General features: G+C 44.6%; 1 protein-coding gene across 1 annotated transcript in view; it reads right to left on the bottom strand.

The window, feature by feature from the left end:
- The window catches only part of LOC8032842 (venom factor), a 229,019-nt gene extending 210,072 nt beyond the window's left edge, over window positions 1-18,947 (bottom strand). Inside the window, exon 1 of the mRNA XM_042292110.1 lies at window positions 18,719-18,947. Within this exon, the coding sequence (XP_042148044.1) occupies window positions 18,719-18,795 (77 nt within the window). The 5' untranslated portion in view covers window positions 18,796-18,947. The remainder of the gene's footprint in view (window positions 1-18,718) is intronic.
- Window positions 18,948-19,640: the final 693 nt, after the last annotated feature.

Raw genomic sequence — 19,640 nt, 5'->3', positions numbered from 1 at the left:
ACGTGAGTCTTTGGGTGGATATGAGTCCGGTGATCGCATTAGTCTGCGTGATGGCGTGAGCCTGAGGACCATGGCCAGGATGAGTCGCGGTGAGCGCTGGTATATTCTTAGCTGGGTTGGTCACGTGAGCTCCCGGGCCGTCTTAGTGGGCGAGGAAACTCTCGCTTCGCAAGTGCTGCGTGGGGTTCGGGCCTTCAGGGTTGGTTTGGGTGTCGCTCGCCTGCTCCTTCGCCATGTGAACGCGCCGGTTCCTGTGGAGGGCGGAGGAGGTGGGGGGGGGGGGGGGGTGCTTGTTCTTGCAGGCTCCCCCTTGCCAGCGCCCTCCGCAATGTCTCAACCAGCTGTAGAGGGCAGAGGGGGTATGAGGAAAGGGGGGGGGGGGGGGGTCGCTTTCGTTTCTCCTCGGCGTTCGCTCTTCGCTTCACGGTAGACTGCGAGACGCCAACGGACTGACGGCGCCTCGAGGCGACGCGGTAACGTCGGAGTTGGGGAAGCGCTCCAAACGGCTAGCGCTCCTCTCTCTGTGGCATAGAAAGGTTCGTGTGGATTTCGGTTCCTGTTGTCAAGTTGGTGTCAGTGGGCACAGAATTTTATGATTGCGTCAACTATAACGTTCGCACAGCTGCAATAAAATTAAATGACTCGCATGATCCTCATCAGCACCCGGAATTTTATTTCTCCGCGCACCTCAACGTACCTTTCGCAATGAGTCATCACTCAGGAAGTGCGACAAAGGCGGTGTCATGATCGATCGAAGCTTCGAGTGAGGTCTTTCACATTGTGCGATATCATGCTTTTAAATGTTGTTTGGGACAAGGTGCCGCAAGTGCATGACAGCCAGCCGGCAATGGCCAGGCGGCGCCACGAGAGTGCTGCATTCGGCGCCACAAGCGGAGAGGTCTCTCTTAATGGGTCGGCCAGTGGCTAGTCTGCCCGTCGGGCCGTGGCGAGCGGCGACGAACCCGATTTCAGCAGTCCCCGTGTGCACGTGCGCGCCATGTCCCTTTTTATTTTATGCGGTTTTTTAAGACCATCGGGAGCCTTGATAGGTCCAAGTGTTGAGAGCATAATCTGGAGCTGTCATTTGGACACCTGTTTGAACTGTCTTCGTGCGCTTGCGGCGTCGCTCTATAATAATCGCCGCCCGATCGGTCTGTGCTTCGCTCGTCTCCCAGGAAGTGACACAACGCAACGAGAAGGCAGCGAATGGGTTTACTGTACTTCCCGGTTGCCCGTCTTCGAGAGCCGGCAGTCCGGACCCGCCGACCCTAGTTGTCGCCCGTCGTTCATAGCTAGCAGTCGGAGTCCGTGTCCACGCCTGCGGATCGTCCTTCCCACGCACTGCGTACGCTAGCTGTTCCGGGCTATCACAGCCAGAGTTTCGCTGCAGAACCACTCCTGGATCGCAATGGACTAGGCCGATAAGGCCAGGCTCGCCGTTTCCGCCGGTCCTGATCCGAAGCTCGCTGGTGGAACGCTTCGGGGACCGACATGGGCCGGACCAGCCAGAACGGCACTATCGTTCCTGCCCGGCCCCAGCCTCGTGCAGCACGCTCTTCCTCTTTCCTCGCCGGCTGGCCCCCGCTCGCGCTTTGCTCGACCGTCTTCTTCTTCTCTCGGCGCCCCCACGACACTAGAATAAAATGGGGGTAATTAGAACCGTGCTAGAGAACAGTGCACAAGTCTGGCGACAGGCAAAAAAGTGTGCGTGTGAGAAGGATATTTACGCTTCGCATGAGCTTTTTCTAGAAAAAAAATTGCATACTGTTTTCTGCACGCAATCACATTTGTTACCAGACTCAGCATTAAATTTGGTAGCCGAAACAAACAAAAATTTTTTCTACGAAAATCCACTATTTAAAAACTTGCATGCTTAAAAGGTTTTGGTTGCGACCGCGCGTGCCGAACGGCGCGCGCGGTCGCAACCAAATGCACGCTTACAACTACGAGTGCCGGAACAGGTCGAAGGGCATCCCGCTTGAAAACCTGATCGCCTGATTCTCGACGTCAAAGCGAAGCAACAATCGGCCCAATTTTTCCTACTGTATTTCTCTAAATGGTTTGTCTCAGAGACTCGTAAAAAAACTAGTATAAATACGTTATTTTGCAAAAGGAGTCTGTCAGACCACTTTTCAAGCCTGCACATCTATTTGCGTTCACTTCAACAATTAATGTAAAATTCACTTACCTGATGCATCGCACTCCAGTAATCCACTTTGTCGCCGTGTCGCTTCCCAAGGTCTTAAAAGGAAGCGGTAAAGTCTGACGCTTGGGTCACCTGCACGACCGTGGCAGTCTTTCAAGCAGTAACAGCAGCGTTTATTTTTGGGGAAACTCAAGGCTTAGGAGAGACGTCACAGGAACCCGGAAAGGTCATAGAGACGTGAAGTTGAGACTTAATTTTATGAAAAAAACAGTTCTAAAAAGGCTCACGCCGATCCAAAGTGCCACGTTCACACGTGGTTTCTAAATGCGCCCGCCCACAGTCCTCGCGACCCAGGCCGTCCTGGACTATCCAATTTGTTTTATTTTTCAGTCGCTATATGGCGCAACGTGTCGTGCCAACTTCCAAGCTGCATTGCTGGTTGGGTTGGTTGCCTAAGGGCACACTTAGCAAACTGTGGAAGCTCGCATAGAGACAAGTGGCATCTAGAATGGACGCCTGTGAGACGCTGCCACGCTGCCATGTGTCTTACTCCAATAAATCTACTGGCTCATCGGGATTCGCAGAATTCGCCGTGTTCTGTGTGCCTTCGGTGACGGAGGCGCGCGGTGGCCGCAACGTCGCGGCGCCTGCCCCACGGCCACGGCCGGGTTGCCGGGTTGCAGGCGCGCCGGCTGGACGCGACTCCGAGGCGCCGATTGCCCGGGCTTCTCGGGCTTCGTGCGTGAAGCTGTGCTCCCCTTGGCCGTTGTTTATTCATGTTTCTTTTTTACGTTGTTATGGTCGAATGCAGAGGTGCTCAGAGTGAGGCAAGAATTTCTTGTAAAACAAAAATAATATATCTGATAACCAACTTTTTACAATTCAATTCGTTCGTTGGAAGGCATATGACACATATCGCGATGATTCAAGCCCGTAATGAATTTTTACAATGGTGTAGCAGACGGCAAGATTGATCAGCGGGTCGTTGAAGTGCGCTACTGCGTTGAATGAACACTTGTTAACCGAGCGACAGAGAATCTGTCTCGAACCGATGGTTACAGAAAGGCCGCGGGTTTGATAATTATGCAACATAAATTATAATATATCTTGTGAATGTGCAACTAAATGTCCGGAGAATCCGTTTGTCATCATTTGCGCGAGTTATGGAAAAAAAAAAAAAAACACTCAACTTCAACTTTCCGAATGTGCTGCTAATTTCCGGGAACTTAATGCGCGAAATAATGCTAAATATTGTGTTTAAAAAAACCGCCAAGTTCGATTTTGATATAGGCGGACATTGTGCCCGGGAAGACACCTTCGATATTTTATTTTACAATTAGAATAGGATTCAGGCAATGTTGACAGAGTCATAACCTGTAGTGACGCTTGTGTGCCGAACAAATCACTTAATACCCCGCCAGTATTTCTACCCGTGGCGACACCTCGAAAAGGCGAGGAGACCGATTTTCCGTGACGTTCAAGCGTACCATCAGAGTAGGCTCGTAAAGGCCGGTTCACACATCTGCGTTCCGAGCTACAGGAACGACAGAAACGACATGAACGACATGACACCGGGACAACCGTGACACATGATTGCTTGACAAAGCTGCTCATTGCATTATCTGTCACGCTCTGCAATACGAACATAATCGTCCCCTTTGTCATGTCGTTCGTGTTGTTTCTGTCGTTTCTGTCGCTCGAAACGCAGATTTGTGAACCGGGCTTGGGATAATAGACCGACCTCATCGCCAGTTTTGCAATGCCTCCTCTGTCGCAATGAATTGCGGGAACTGTGGTCTTTCCGCACGAGGGTAAACGCCACGGTAGTGCACGAGACGAGCCGTCTCGTGCACTACCGCTGCCTCCTGTGAAGTACAACTATGGCTGCGTCACGCACACTCTAGACGATTGGTGAGATCGGTCTATTGGTCAAAGCCAACGTTGGTCAAAGCGAACGGCGAGCTCTCGTTTTCTTTCTTTGTCGGGAGGTGTTTACAGATATTGCGTTTTCCTGGTTGATAACAATAAACTATTGATATGTTGGGCCTGAAATATTCGCTACAGTACACACGGATGAGCACTATATAAATAGGATTACGCTTCCAGCGAGAGCTCGCGCACGTAGAATCGGTCAGCTGCCCTATGGCAAAGAAGACGACGTAGACGATTGAGGAGTTTCAGCGACGATGTCACCGCCCTGGCGGCCGGTCGCCGAAAGAGAAAGAAGGGGATAGGTTAGCTGGGCGTTGGCTTTGTGTAAATGCGTTGGCCACGAACGTAGGCTTATAAACTTCGGCAGCAAGAATATTACGCGGCTCTAGTGTTCCGGTACGAGCAACAGAGCTGACACGATCTGCTACGACTAGCTACGACCACCCGCCGCTGCGATGCAGACGTCGAAGGAGCGCAACCGCAGTCAGTCGCCGTCGCCCGACGCAGATCGTTTGGCATTCACGGCTTTCCGCCCCGGATTCTTCGCTTGTACTTGGAACCGAGTTTTATTTCCTGTGCTTGTGTATGTGCTCAGTGGTTGGATATGGACCTCATAGAGCAGTTCTTTCAGACTCAACAGCGACTCAAAGTTGACAGCGGAGGGGCTTGCAGCAACGCTTTCGTTTGGTGCACGGGTGTGACGACTACACGGGTAAAATTTAAGATAGCTGCTAGCATGGCGGGCCATAGTCGCTTTATGTTGACACGATTTTAAGTTTAAGTACTCCGTGCGAAGGCGAATCTATCGCGTTTCTAATCCACCTTTGTTTTTGCTGTTGTTTTTATCACGCACGACCGACTACTGAGCAAATGCTTCTGTACCGATCACGGAGTGACTGTCTTCGGCCTTACATTGCGGAACGCCCAATAAAAAGGAATGTTCGTTCGGCGAGAAAGCTTCCCTTTCGAGGGTCCTTCTTTGATTGGTTGATAATTTCTCCCGTATCTAGGTGCTTTAATCAACACGATCGATTAAGTTTGCTTCCTTAGTTAGGACATTATGCTGCCACACGCGGCACTAATGCTTGGCACGATGTATACCACTGGTGGTATTGTGAACTGGTTTACTTCCAAAGCTAAAAGTGTAACAGGTGGGACCATTCAGTTTGCTAAAAATGTGATGATACGAGAATTTCGTTTACAGCATAAGCTTTCCAGATCTAGAATGGGTGTGCTGGTGGCTACAGCCTCAAGGTTTTTAATGGACCAAATGGGTGATTACACGGCAATAATGCGGTGGAAAACTGCCCATTGACTCGGTGAGTTTTGATTGTGACCATTGGTGTGCTGTTGGCAAATTCGGTAATGGCACACATTTTCCCTGACCATCTGGCTTTAAGGAACATCGTGTCTAGATGTGCTTAAATATGTTTATTTCAAGGTTCAGTTGACCCCTCTGCATCATTACAGGAAGGCAGTCTCAAGCCGCAACAAACAGTGGTGAATATACAATGCATGATAACAGGCAGTGTCCAGGCGTTTAGTCCGCAGAAGCCAATTTGAGCCTAAAAATGTTTTTTTTTTTTTTTTAGATAGTTTGCATTTGGTGTATACTCCGCAGGGCCTGGTTTCCGCGACCAGTGCATAGTCCACCAAGCTGGTGCGTTGTGTCTTCGTGCTTTTTTTCCTGGGTAGCATTTTCTTCGCAAGTTCTTCGGCGAATGCTATTGAGCCTGAAGAACTGCTCTTGAGGCCCATATTCAGCCACTGAGCACAGACACAAGCACAGAAAATAACACTTGGTTCCAAGTACAAACGAAGCACCTGGGCGGAAAGCCGTGAATGTCAAACGAGCAGCGTCGGGTGACGGCGACTGACTGCGGTGCACCCCTTCGACGCCTGCATCGCTGCGGTGTGTGGTCGTAGCTGGTCGTAGCGAGATGATCTTCACTTGAAGCAAGAAATCTTGCCATACCCTAGTCATGATATGGGTGCAAGTGTTCGACGACGTGGGCTCTCACGTTGGTGCAGTTGTCATCAAGAAAGGTACATATCAACAATGTTTGGCGTTTGAGGCTGAAACTATGACGCATACTTTATCTAAACCTAAATTTATCGGTCTGCGGCTACAAACATTTTCGTTGACGTTGCTTAATAATAATAATAATGACTTTATTTTCAGTGCCCAAAAACAACCACAGCGGTCTTCACTTTGGTGCACCTGTTCAATCCTAGAAACACGTTGGTATATTACCATCACCCAAAAACAAATAAACAAACAAAATGTTATCAGTAAATTACAAGGTTATTCAACTGATGGCGGTACAATGAAATGGATGTACAGAAATCGAGGTGCTTAGGAGCAATGCTGTTGTATAATGTCTGAATCCGAGAAAGCGGTGAAGTACAACAAGGTGAACGTACATCAAAGCATACGGGATGTCTAGTATGGCGTAAGTTAACATGAAAATTAACTTTGCTGAGCATTGATGGCGAATCAATTACACTATTCACAACCTTATGCAAAAATACAAAATCATGAATCGTTCGCCTTTCAGACAAGAGTGTAAGCGAAAATGACCTAAGTATGTATTCATAGTCATAATAACAGCGCCTTTCAAAGTACCTATCGTAAACAATACGAATCAATCTTTTTTGAACATTTTCGATGGCCAAGGCCTGTGCCCTAGATATTGAGTTCCATATTACCGAGGCAAATTCCAAACGTGACCTAACTAAAGATTTGTAAAGATGTAACAAACAATAAGGCCTCCTGAAATTCTTCGACAAACGTGATATGATTCCCAGAACTCTCATAGAACTTCCTACCACAAAAGATACATGATTTCTAAAAGACAAGGCACTATCAACGTACACGCCAAGATCCTTCACACACAGTACACGTTCAATTGGCATGATATCAAGATGATAAGTAAAACTGAAAGGCACATGGCGTCGGCACAAGGATAGGACCTTTGTTTTTGCAGGATTAAGCAATAATAGATTTTGTTCACACCACTGAAAAATGAGGGACACATCACGCTGTAGGATCTCGCAGTCCACAGGAGAGTGAATCATTCTAAACAACTTGATATCATCAGCAAGAAGTAACAACTGGGAACTCTGGACACAAGATACCATATCGTTTATAAATATTAAAAACAAGAGAGGGCCCAGGATTGACCCCTGTGGAACACCTGTCGTTGAAAAGTAACTATGGGAATAACTATCAACAACGCGAACAGAGTTCGAGCGGAGTGACAGGTAACTCTGGAACCACTGACATAACTCTGGGGATAGACCATATAAAAATAATTTATGCAAGAGTAATTTGTGACTGACCTTATCAAAAGCTTTAGTCATATCAAAGTATATTGTGTCTACCTGCCCCCTATTTGTAACAAATGGAGCGCAAAAATCAAGAAAAGTACACAAATTAGTCTGGACAGACCTACCACTCAGGAACCCATGCTGCAAAGGTGTTAATTTTTGACGGAAATAAAAGAGCATCCGGGTATGTACAACAATCTCGAAAACCTTAGAAAACCCACAGAGCAGAGAAACAGGACGATAATTCGTAACAACCGAGGCATCACCACTCTTTAAAATCGGAACAATAACTGATTTCTTCCAAAGAGATGGAAAGACCCCAGAACTAAGCTTAGATGTATGTAACCATTCAGGCCTCGCATTAAATGGTGTTGCGAACTCTTCGGTTGTGTATGAAAACCTATTTTTGCCCTAATAAAATACATTTTCAAAAGGACAGTGCCTTCTGCTGATACATATCTTTCAATTTACAATGCAGAGGCAAAAGAAAATTAACTGTGTACATCTACCACTTAGCATAAGCACCTTTTGCCATTCATTCTTGAGCACACTTAAATATCAGCTTAGGTTGCTCTTGTTTCAGAAGCTTTGCCCTCTTTTGTAAAAAGAAAAAAAAGTAAAAAAAGCTTTACCTTTGTTCTCCTTCTGGCATTTAATACAGACTTGTTTATTTTGCAGATCACTCACAGCAGATATCACCGTGGTACATACAACTCGAACGGCCGATGAGACTATTGCTATTACAATAAAGCTTTCCACAAGAGCCAAAAGGAGGCTTGTAGGGGTGCACAAGCACATCGAAATGAGATTGGCGCTTCCGGGGCTTGTTTACATTATGCATAAAAACAGGACGATCGGCGACCAGCTGATCGCAATATAACACCAAGGATACCGATGTTTCCATACATAGAACGCAGGATAAAGACCTCAGTCGTCCCTTGTATGCTGTAGCTGTCATCCTTTCCATCCAACCGCTTTTTAGCACAATTAACTAGAACAACCGAAGAGTTCGCAACACCGTTTAATGCGAGGCCTGAATGGTTACTTCATCTAAGCAACGTCAACGAAAATGTTTGTAGCCGCAGACCGATAAGTTTAGTTTTAGATAAAGTACGCGTCAAAGTTTCAACGCGCCAACATTGTTGATGTGCACCTTTCTTTGAACCCAAGTACATTCGGTTCAACTTGAGAACAGCTGCACCAGCGTGAGAGCTCACGTCGAACACTTGCACACATATCTTGACTATGGCAAGATTGCTTGCCTTCGACTGGCTTGAACACTTCATTTGTAGCATCACGGTAGGTCTTGGTTGAAGCGATGATCGTCTCGCACACGTAAACAAACAGAGAACAGCACGCTTTGTTTAATTTATACGCTACCGATCTACGGGCGTCGCAAATCTATCCTCCTCTTTTCCGCCATGTTGGATCGATCGGAGCGCCCCCTATATTCGCTCAAACTCCTTATGCTCCGACTCTATAACAATGCAAATACCTCGTTCATTGGACTTTTAAAGACTACCGAAACCGACAGATTAACGTCTACGTCACTACCTATTTCGGAACACTTGCAAAACGTCAGTTTTGGAATTTCGCGTGCATTACTGGGCACAAAATAAGCCTCACATGTCGCTACAAAAAATGAGCGGTATACTAAGCCACCACTGCGTCGAGAAAAACTCCTTTTAGAAAAAGTTTGGAATGATTCAGCATCTCGCGAGCGTCAAGTGTGCACGCGGCCAAAAGCACGACAGAAAGCAACAATTACGTCCGACCGTCTGGCTGCCGAGCGCCGAGCGCCGAGCCTCAGCTTCCCCCCCTCCCCCCCTTTTTTTTTTTTTTTTTTTTTTTTTTGTGGGGGACCCCCACACAAAAGGAAAAAAAAATGGGTCGATGCCCATATGTTTACTATATATAAATTCTGCATAAACTTCCGTAGAAGTACCTGTGGGTGGCACAAGAAAAGAAACGGAGGTGATATGTGTAGTAATTGTTTATCTGTGTACAAATGAGCGAGGTATGCACAGCGAGGCGATGTTCTATTCACTGCGACATTGTCTGTGTAACCTGTTGGAAGGCGCGTTTCTGTTTTCCCGCCGCCCTTGTCAGCAGGCGAAAGTTAAACGCACCCACTTTAGTCAGCTGGCATTTAGTTTCTTTCGTAATTCATCCAGGTTTACGAAATTTGGTAGAAATGTGCGGAGCATAAACATTAACATAGTACATTTCTTTCAAATTGGATTAGTGGCTCAGAAGTTTCCCCGCCGCACGACTCACGCGAAGACAAACCAAAGGCTTGAGAGAAACAAAAGAAAAGCACAAAGAAAGCAACCGGCAAGCGTGATGACCTGTCAGTGTGAGGACCTGTGAGTGTGATGAGCGTGAAGACCTGTGTGAGGACCGTGAGGACCTGTGTGAGTGTGAGGACCGCGAGGACCTGCGAGTGTGAGGACCGTGAGGAGCTGTGAGTGTGAGGACCTGTGAGTGTGATGAGCATGATGACCTGTAACAGTGAGGACCGTGAGGAGCTGAGAGTGTGAGTGCCGTGAGGACCGTGATGACCTGTGAGTATGAGGACCGTGAGGATCTGTGAGTGTGATGACCTGTGAGTGTGAGGACCGTGAGGAACTGTGAGTGTGATGACCTGTGAGTCTGATGATTCGTGATGACCTGTGAGCGTGATGACCGTGATGATCTGTGAGCGTGACGACCGTGATGATGACGGCAAGTGAGTTTTGGTTTTGCGTTGAGCCGTGAGGGTGAGTCCGGGTGATGATCCTATTTTGAATAAATCGTGATCGTGAGTGGGCGTGAGTTCTGATTGAGGAAAAAATAGTGATCGTGAGTTTGAGTGAGGACAGCTTAAAATGCCGACCTATGATCTTGAATCAGAAGTGGGAGCTGTGTTTAGAATAGGAGCGGAAGAGATGATTTTGTTCAAGTTTGAAGGGGGATGGATGTTGTCTTATTGCGTTGACATGTAAGGTTGTCAACATTCTTACATTGTGTGATGGAAACGGTTGTTGGTGGCGATGACCTTGCGATTGAGATTATAAACGGGGTGGACTAAATGAACGAGTCAGCTGAGTTTGAGTCGTCGTCCTGTATATTTTCTGTCTCTTTTACGTTTTGATGCATCATTCTACCCCAGTCGCAGGTTAATTCAACATGATTAATATTCACCAGCTCGCCATGCAACCTTTTCATATTTTTTCTGTGCCATAGTGTGCTTGCGCCTTTTCATAGCGGGTTATGGCAGCGCTCCGATGGAAGCCTATGTATTTACTATACAAATATGGCAATAATATCGAAATTTATGCTTTGAAGATTTTGCCGTGTTACTACTCTACTCTATGACATGCCGCTATTTTTTTGGCAAAAGTTGAAGGTAACGGTTTATAAGTTGCAAATTCCACAGTCCAAGAAAAACTTTTTTTAATGTATTGTCACTGCGCATGTTATCCAAGTTAATCGAAGTTTTAAAGTTTATTCTTCGGTATGAGAAATTTGTTATAAGTATATATAATATAATAACCTTCCCCAATATTATGGCAACTCTCGTGGTGTATGTGTATTACTTGTGTAGAAAATATATTTCGGATGCACCTCACGCCAACCTCTCACAAAAAGCAAATTTTAAACGAGCACAATTAAAAAATACAACATACAAGATTGGCCTCTGGAATTCTTTAGATCAAACGAATTGTTAATGTGCTTGTTATTTGTTTCTCAAATTTATTTTCTTGGGTTTTTGAGACCAAACGGTGTCCACAAGTTTTTTTATTCAATATGTCCAAGCGAATCTCCAACCAAGCGCGCCCGTGGCCGAATGGTTATTATCAATTGTTTTGGGTCCAGCTAAGACAAATGCTTCAGGTCCAGCTCTACCCCGAATGGGAAAGCTGTAAATTTTTTAAGTTTAGCAATGGCACAGACAGAAGCTGTTTCGAGATGCTAGCCCTCCTTGGTCTCCAAGCTATCTGGCGCTCAAGGTGGTAGTGCGTGGGTTTCCCACGTACTACCACCTTCTGGTGGTAGTACGTGGGAAACCTGCTTGGCAATATTTTGTTGATGGCTTCCAAATGTTTCTTCAGTCCTCAGTGCGAGAAAGTAGGCCGGGTATGACGACGGAGAGGCGTTCCAAAAGCGTTTGTCTTGGCTGAGTTTCTTAGGCTTCTCATGATGCCCACCGGGGTCGCTTTTGCATGTGGATTGATGTAACCGGTTCGTGGTCGCGATGCCCTCTGAGGACATATTGAACGTCAAGTATGCTCTGCCTCCGCCACATGAGTCGGGGCCTTTAACATGTATATAGCATCATAAGGATTTAAATTTAAAAAAAGCCGAATGATTATCATCTTTGGCTCTTACGCAAAGCGCCCGAGGTTCGATGCCTGGGAGCGGACGCCCCTTTTTGTTATTTCTGTAAATGTCTAGCTCTGGTAAATTCGAGAACTCTATTCCTTGTTCGGGGTACGTCTACGTCCAGAACCTTCTACGCCGATTGTTCCGGAAGCCCTCGCGTGCCCATAAGGGGCTCAGCGTGGCCGAGCCGCAGTCCGTCTCACCCCAGCGTTTGATGCTGCTGTTACGCCTCCATCGACGCGTGCGACGCTTGCCTTTTTCTATTTTGTCTGGGGCACAAATTCCACCCCATCAAACCTTTAGTTTCCGGATTCATTTGTCGCCTCATCAATTGTCATTCGTGACAATATGACGGAAGAATATAATATTAAAATTTACCAAATCCGCCCATTCGACTACCTAAAAATCACAGTGGTACCATAATTAACACGTTATAAGTTGTAACAGAGTATACTAAACACCTTCATACATGAGCTCCTAGCATCCAGCTAACAATATGCAATCTGATATATATATATATATATATGTATATACACGGAAGAAAACACACCTGAGACGGTTGTTGGAGTTTTTAAAACATATTATTGGTAAAGTTCGTCGACGTTTCGGCCTGAGCAAGACTTTTTTCAAGACTGGCACATGAGATGTCAGATTGACGCTCCTTGACCACGTCACGTGGCATTCCAAACATCTGGTTTCTCTCAAGAATTGACGGTACCCCCCGACGCAGGCTTATTTTATTAACATATAAGTTAATAAAATAACGTCCTTCCTAATAACATAAATTCAAAAGCTGAGAAGCCCAATGTTTTGTTGATTATGAAAAATTAAGAAAAAGCGGAAACACGTCACTTCCTGTTTCATGCGACATGGAGACAGGTCAGGCTTTCAAGGACGATTTCATAAACATTTGAGGGGGACGTACCTTAATTTGTTGCAGCACTCGATAATGACAAAGTTTAAGATACGTCAAGTCGGTGTTCTTGGTTTAGCGCTCCTCTTGCCTCCCTCCTCCTTTCTTCCTTGTTGCTTTACGCTATATATCCTCATTCTTGTTTTATATTTGCCACATTTACAACATAATTCATCCCTCACTGAAAAAGTAGTGGAGAAATTACCTTTTTTATAAGTTCCCTCACTCAAAAAAGGAACAACAACAACAGATGGTTTATAAATTATAATGATTATTATAGCACTCCCATACTTCGAGAGTTAAAAGGAACTATTTCCTCGATAAAAAATGTATAATTCTCAACTACACTCTGTTTCTGGAAAACATTAAAAGCGGCCGAATTACGGTCTCAGTAACCCAGTCAGAGTGTCGGAACGAGGAACGGGACGATGCATCGTCACAGATCTTCCTATCTGCGCCTTCACGTGCTCGGCTCCATCGCTCTAATTGACTGGAACGGGCCGTAGCGTCCGCTCTTTGCCAAATTATAGTGAGACGGTGTATAGGCTGCATTTAATGAAACGGCTCTCGATGAAATAGCGTTTGATAAAACGGTGTTCGATGAAACTGCATTCGATGAAATATCCGGAGCCTCTCCATAGCTTGGTTTTATACTTGTGTTTCCTTGCGATGCCTCCTGAAGCCCTATCTCTCCTTCTCCCCTCTTCCTCCCTCTTTTCAGAACGCGACCAAATTGAGTTTTATCGGGGCGCCGTGATATGCTGCGCATGCCTCATGGCTTTATGATATGGATGGATTTAATAGTTTTTGATGATGCCTCGGGTACCGGACATTTCATCTAACGCCGTTTCATGAGATAAGTTTAAACTTCATCGAGCACTGATTCATGAAATAAGCGGACATTCAACAAACACATGTTTTCATTTTCGAGATATATGAGGAGGTGAATGGGCACACTGAAGGTCTTGATCAAAATATTGTCACTCAGGTTTTTCTCTGTACGCTTGGCGTTGCTGTTAACCCGATTGAACGAGTCCATCGAATTGGGCAAAATAGTAATGAAAGAAGTCGCCCTCTGAAAGAAAAATTCTGTTCTCAAATCAAAAAAAAAAATGTTTATGGGAAAGCGCTAAACAAAAGAGAATCGACAAAGATAAAGTACCACTGGTGTACAAGCTAAAGATGAACGATGAGGGGTATGTTTAGAATGAAGCCTAATTCAAATTTTTCGTAGTTTAACACGAATCACTTCGTCTTCCGAATTCATTTTTGACCTTGTGCCCTTATCGGAAACTTTTGCTTAACGTAACTACTGGTGCCATGTGGTGGATGAAATCTCTGATCATCAAATGGTTCTAGTTGAGTTCTGAACTTCCGGACTTCGACCTCCATTCCGTGCAAAGAGAAGTTCGGCGCATCTGTTTAACTTTTTAGAGAAGAAGACAAGCCAGTAATTGATGGACTTGAGTTTTCGTATGATGATTTTTCAAATATGTGCTCTTATATGGGTGCTATTAAACTCCTTTAATATTTTTTTAGAAAAAGCGTGCTCGAATGTTTACGCAGATTGGTCCTTATGAGTGCCAAAGTTACCCGAAAACATAAGGCATAGACAAGTCGCGGCATTGTTCATCTAAAATGCAAAATCAAACGTGTTTGGAAGCGAATGCTATTTAAATATCAATAAAATGCAAACAAACTTAAACTTTCTATTTGTTTTGCGAAGATTAAATTGAACAGAATAACGGTTACGAGTTGAGCTTGTTGGTACATACTTGTAAATATATCAGCTTGAACTTTAGAAATAATTTGAACACAAAGACAGAAAGGACAGGATATGACACACAGCTGACTACCAACGATATTTTGGAGTAAACTTCTTCCTTGCGCTTTTGCTCCTTCCTTATGAGTCCCAAGTGGAGCGCAATAAACCTATTATATAAATGGCCCTATTCCACTATTAAAGATCCCTTCCGATATTTACACTTATGCAAAAAATATACAAATCATTTACACAGTATTCCTAGCAAACTATTGTTTTTGAACTAACCCGCCACATGCTCGTGCTGTTGTTATTTGGGGCGTGACATTCCGTAGGTATTGTCTTTCTTTTTTGGGTATGGTGATTGATGGCGTGCTGACACAATCCTTGGCGTGCTCCTCGATGGCGAGCGCCTCGAGCATTTCGCGTGCATAAGGATTGTTGTTTTTTGCGAGAATGGTGGTACTGTTCAAAGCTACACTGCACTGGCATGTCCTCCAATGAGCTGCCAGATGTCCTGCCGCTGTTCCCTTTAGAGACGCTGTATGCTCACGGGCTCTGTCGTTGATAAACTTATAAAATTAAATTTATATTGTTCAATTTATAAACTTTATAAATTGAACAATATCGCTCTGCACACTTTATCTTAAGACTCACCCGATAACTTTTGAAGGTGCCAGTAGCCGGCCTAAAAAAAAAATCTATCCAAGCTTTTTGGCTTCTGACCGTTTAGTTGAAAATTATTGTGGCATCTTTTGTGCGATTTAATGATTATTTTGCATCAGTGTTTACTGTCGATAAAGGCATCATACCTTTCTTAAGTAAGCTACGTTACCTATCAGTGTAAGCTGAGGTTTTGTCTCCACTGAAGCATTATTTTCCACCTTGCCTTATTTTTCAAAAAAGCAAGCCACTGATTATGACGGCATTCCAAATATGTTCCTAGTTCGCTACGCAGAATAGTGCTTGAAGTGTCTGTATCCAATCTATAAGAAATCCTTGACGGAAACCATTATTCCTATTCCGTATAAGTTCGCAAAGGTAATTCATATTCACAAATCTGATTTCAACTACTGCCTGTAAACTGTCGGCCAATTTCGCTTTTCCCTTACTGCTTGAAACTTTCAGATCACATCATTTTAGGCACCGGGCAAAAAATTTAAAAAATAAAAAAATGGTATAGTGTGAATCAACATGGTTTTTGCCATGGCCTTTCCACCACGACACGATTTCTTGATACTGTTCTTGATTTTTCTGAAATCATATATCATTCCAACAGGCTGATGTAATTCTCATTGATCATGTTAACGTGCTGGACAGAGTATCACACAGTAAACTTTTTAAACTTACATCAATCGTGCAAGATTCTAGCATCTACTCCTGGCCTGAAACTACCTGCTGCATAGAAAACTATTCGTACAGATAAACTCTCACTAGAATGGAAAGTTGGGCTAGTTGGTAATAATTCATATTGAAAAACAGCGCGAATAACACACGGTCAAAGAGAAGAGAGCACACAGGACGAGGCGCTGACTATCAGCTATCTATTCTGAAAACATAGAAAGAAAATCACGCGAGGACTGCTTCTTTTTTTTTTCCTCTGCTACCAGTCATTCGTCATTTAGTGCGCAATGTTATAAATCGCATTAAAACACACCAGCACAAGGTATAAGTCATCTCTTCTTCTTCCTCCTTACTTCTTTCTGCGATCTTCAATCTCGATCTTCAATTCTCTCGTCAACCCATGTCCAAAAAAAAAACTATCTCGCTGTCCACTAGGTTAACGGATGGTTGACTCACGCACCCGGGTTTTCGTTTTGGTATATGGTAAGCTTCTACTAATTCCCTCGAAAGCTGATCTTTGTGTCTAAACAGCATGTTTGTGTCACTGAATCTTGGCTCACATCCACAATCACGGCAGTGGACAGCTAAATGGGAGTACACGCTACCTTTTAATGAACTATGGTGTTCACGAAGACGAATGTTTAGGCAACGCCCTGTCTGACTTATATAAGAGTGACCGCAGGAGAATCGTATTTCATACACGGTCCCCTATGCACAGGATACGAACTTCATGCCATGCTTGATGCGACGTCCAAAAAGTTCTGGCTTACTTTTCTTGCCAGCACGCTTGTAAACCCCGTTTATAATCCTGCTCAGTTTGTTTATCGCTGAAAAAATTACGTTGACCCCATACCTCGAAGCGACTTCCTTTAATCCGTGTGAAAGACGATGAATATAGGGTATAACGGCGACGTTCTTTTTGTCTATCTTGCTTTTTCTTTGTCAGGATTTTCGGAATCTACCTTGATGTACCGAGTCACCTTGTCGCGAGCTGATGTAATAACTGAGTCAGGAAAATAAGGGTTTCTGAGCCTAGCAACTTGTGCTGAGAAGCTTTCTTTCATATTATGGAAACAGTATTTTGTCAACGCTGACTGCAAGCAAGAATATTCAAGACCATTTTTTTACGAGCCTTTAGTGTGCCGAACGATAGTCTAGTAAGTTCTTCGTGGATCTGGGGTGGTGCCTCCAGCATTCATGACCTTCTTTTACGTCAACTAGGATATCTAAAAACTGAATATTGTACCCCTTAGGAGACTCCGAGGTGAAGCGAAGTCCTAGCCCTTGCTCCGCGAACGTCCTTAACACTTCACTCATTGTTCTATTGAAATTCTTTTTCTATCTTTACGTTCTCTATCTATAGGTTCAAGAGTGGGCCCTATGCTGAGCAGTATTTTTCTAGGTATAGTCGACGGATGGATAAAATCCAGTGATTAAGCATACTCAAAGAATGCAACTTTTTAGAAACGTGGGTTTTTATTGTAAGCTAAACGAATTCTGCCTCTTATAGATATTTATTTGGGCAAACGAAAAAAGTTAGATAAGAATTCGGCATACTAAAATCCGAGTCGGTGAAAAAAGAACAAAACCGAACGTCTCAAAAAAGGACAAAACACACAGGACAAAACTTTCAAATGACGGATTGAGATTTAGTGTTGTTGTTTTTTGTTGTTTCTTTTTCTTTACCTCGGTTTCCGGTTTCAGTAGGTCGATTAAAAACCAGCTCGAACACCTAGTAACGTGGTCCACAATTAGGTTATATGCCGATGATTGCGTGATCTATCGAAAAATAGAAAGGCTAGATGACTGTGCACTTTTGCAGGGCGACTTGACATGTCTCGAAACATGGTGTGAAGAGTGGCAAGTGAAAATTAATGTTTCCAGAACAACATTTCTCAACTTTAATACCAAACGTACATCAACCCAATTCAACTACACTATATTCAACTCGTCTACTGAAAATGCTCGAACATACAAATATCTTGGGGTTCACTTCACTTGCCATCTTTCATGGGAGCCTCACATAAATTACATTACTGCAAAGGCTAACCAAACCCTCTGTTTCCTGAAGCGACACCTCTACTTTGCAACACGGGACACTAAACTGATCGCATATTCATCTCTCATTCGACCCAAGCTTGAATATGCATCTGTCATCTGGAATCCGCATCAGTCATAATTAATCGATAAGTTAGAAGCCATACGAAACCGAGCTACTCGCTTCATACTTGTAACTACACCCGCACAAGCATTACAGCATTAAAACAGAATCTTAAGGTTCCACTTCTTACAGACCGTCGGAAAATGTCACGGTTGATTGCCCTGCACCAGCTGTACTACCATTCGCCATCCAAAAAAGATAAGTATATTAGAGCCGCCATCCACATCTCCTCACGCACAGACAACACGCGGAAACTTCACTTCACCACCCCTATGACTAACACCTATAAGTTTTCCCCTTTACAGCTGTCTATTACTGAATGGAATTCACTCCCCGATAACATTGTAACAATAGAAGAGCCCAGCACCTTTCAAGCCGCAATTGCCGGTCTTTACACGTAATTAACTAAACTGTTTTTGTGTGTGTGTGTCTTCGTTCTGAGTTTTAATATATATTGCTGTTTGTCCCCCCTTATGTAGAGCCCCCTGAAGGCGATATTAGGGTACAATAAATGAATGAATGAATAAAGATTCCTTTTTGTTAAAGGACAGAGGGGAGCACTGTAGAGTAACCGCCAAATAAGTGTTGCCGTTTAAGTGTGGTTTTCTCGGCTAATGGCCGCATAAATGTTGGCCACGAAAAGCTAATTTTAGTGAAATCATGTAGCCTGAATAATATTTGGACATCCAAATAACCATCAATAAATGCGCGCAAAAAAAAAAGAAGAAAAAGTTCTAAGAAAATCGGCCCCTGTGGAGTACTTACTCTGCAACTGTAGCTCGAAAACATCCCGAACATGCGAGCAGAAGCAGAACGATGGAGGGTCGTCGTAGTCTCTCCATGTTTGGAAGAGCTGCTCCGTGTTTCTGGTGCCGAATTCAAAAGGACTCGAACTTCCTACTACTTAAGACTCACAGACCAGGAACTTAGTGGCGCCTCCAACCTCGTAATCGTCCCGAGATCTCTTGCATGGCCTGTTGCAAGCAGACACGATGGAGCCATGGCAGTTTTAGCTTACGCTCTCGGCCATCCTTATCTGAGAAACTTAAAACCCTGGCGGGTTGAGCGAGGAGAAGGCGACTCAGTCCTCTAAATATACCAAGAAAATACGATGATGATGGCGGGTTCGGACATTGAAGCCGAAACTATGCACTCCATCCGTCGAGCACTTCGCAGACGGGAGTACCTGATGTTTTCATAGCCGAGCAAGGTCGATGGTAGAGCGGTGTTCCATGGGAACTTTGTAAACTACCAAAGTTTACTTGCTAGATTTGCGTAATAAACCTCAAATGTACTCGTGCTAAGTTAAAACAAAATTTAATTTGCACCGTGGTAGTCCCAGACAGAACACTAGTCGTTGTCGTCATCTTGGAATCGCAGGGTAGATCCACGTGCACATTTCATTTCCGTACACCACACTCCTTCCCAACGCTCACGAATAGCGAGATTTCGCAGGTTCGTCCTGATGAGCTCGGACATCCATATTTCTGTCACTGCCACCAAGTGATAAATCGCAAGAAACATTGCGATCCCGCACCGCAGTTTTGTTCCCCTTCGACATATCAGTCGGTTCCAGCGCCGCCACCGCGAAGTAACACCACTGCTTGGGCAAGCACTTTCCGCCGGAGATGGAGTCGGCGTTATTCAAATTGCACGGTTTGGAGTGGTACGGGCTTCTTGAATAAAT

This window comes from Ixodes scapularis, unplaced genomic scaffold (genome assembly GCF_016920785.2).
Source record: "Ixodes scapularis isolate PalLabHiFi unplaced genomic scaffold, ASM1692078v2 PGA_scaffold2__306_contigs__length_199485367, whole genome shotgun sequence".
Taxonomy (NCBI): domain Eukaryota; kingdom Metazoa; phylum Arthropoda; class Arachnida; order Ixodida; family Ixodidae; genus Ixodes; species Ixodes scapularis.
This window is presented reverse-complemented; position numbering and strand designations above follow the sequence as displayed.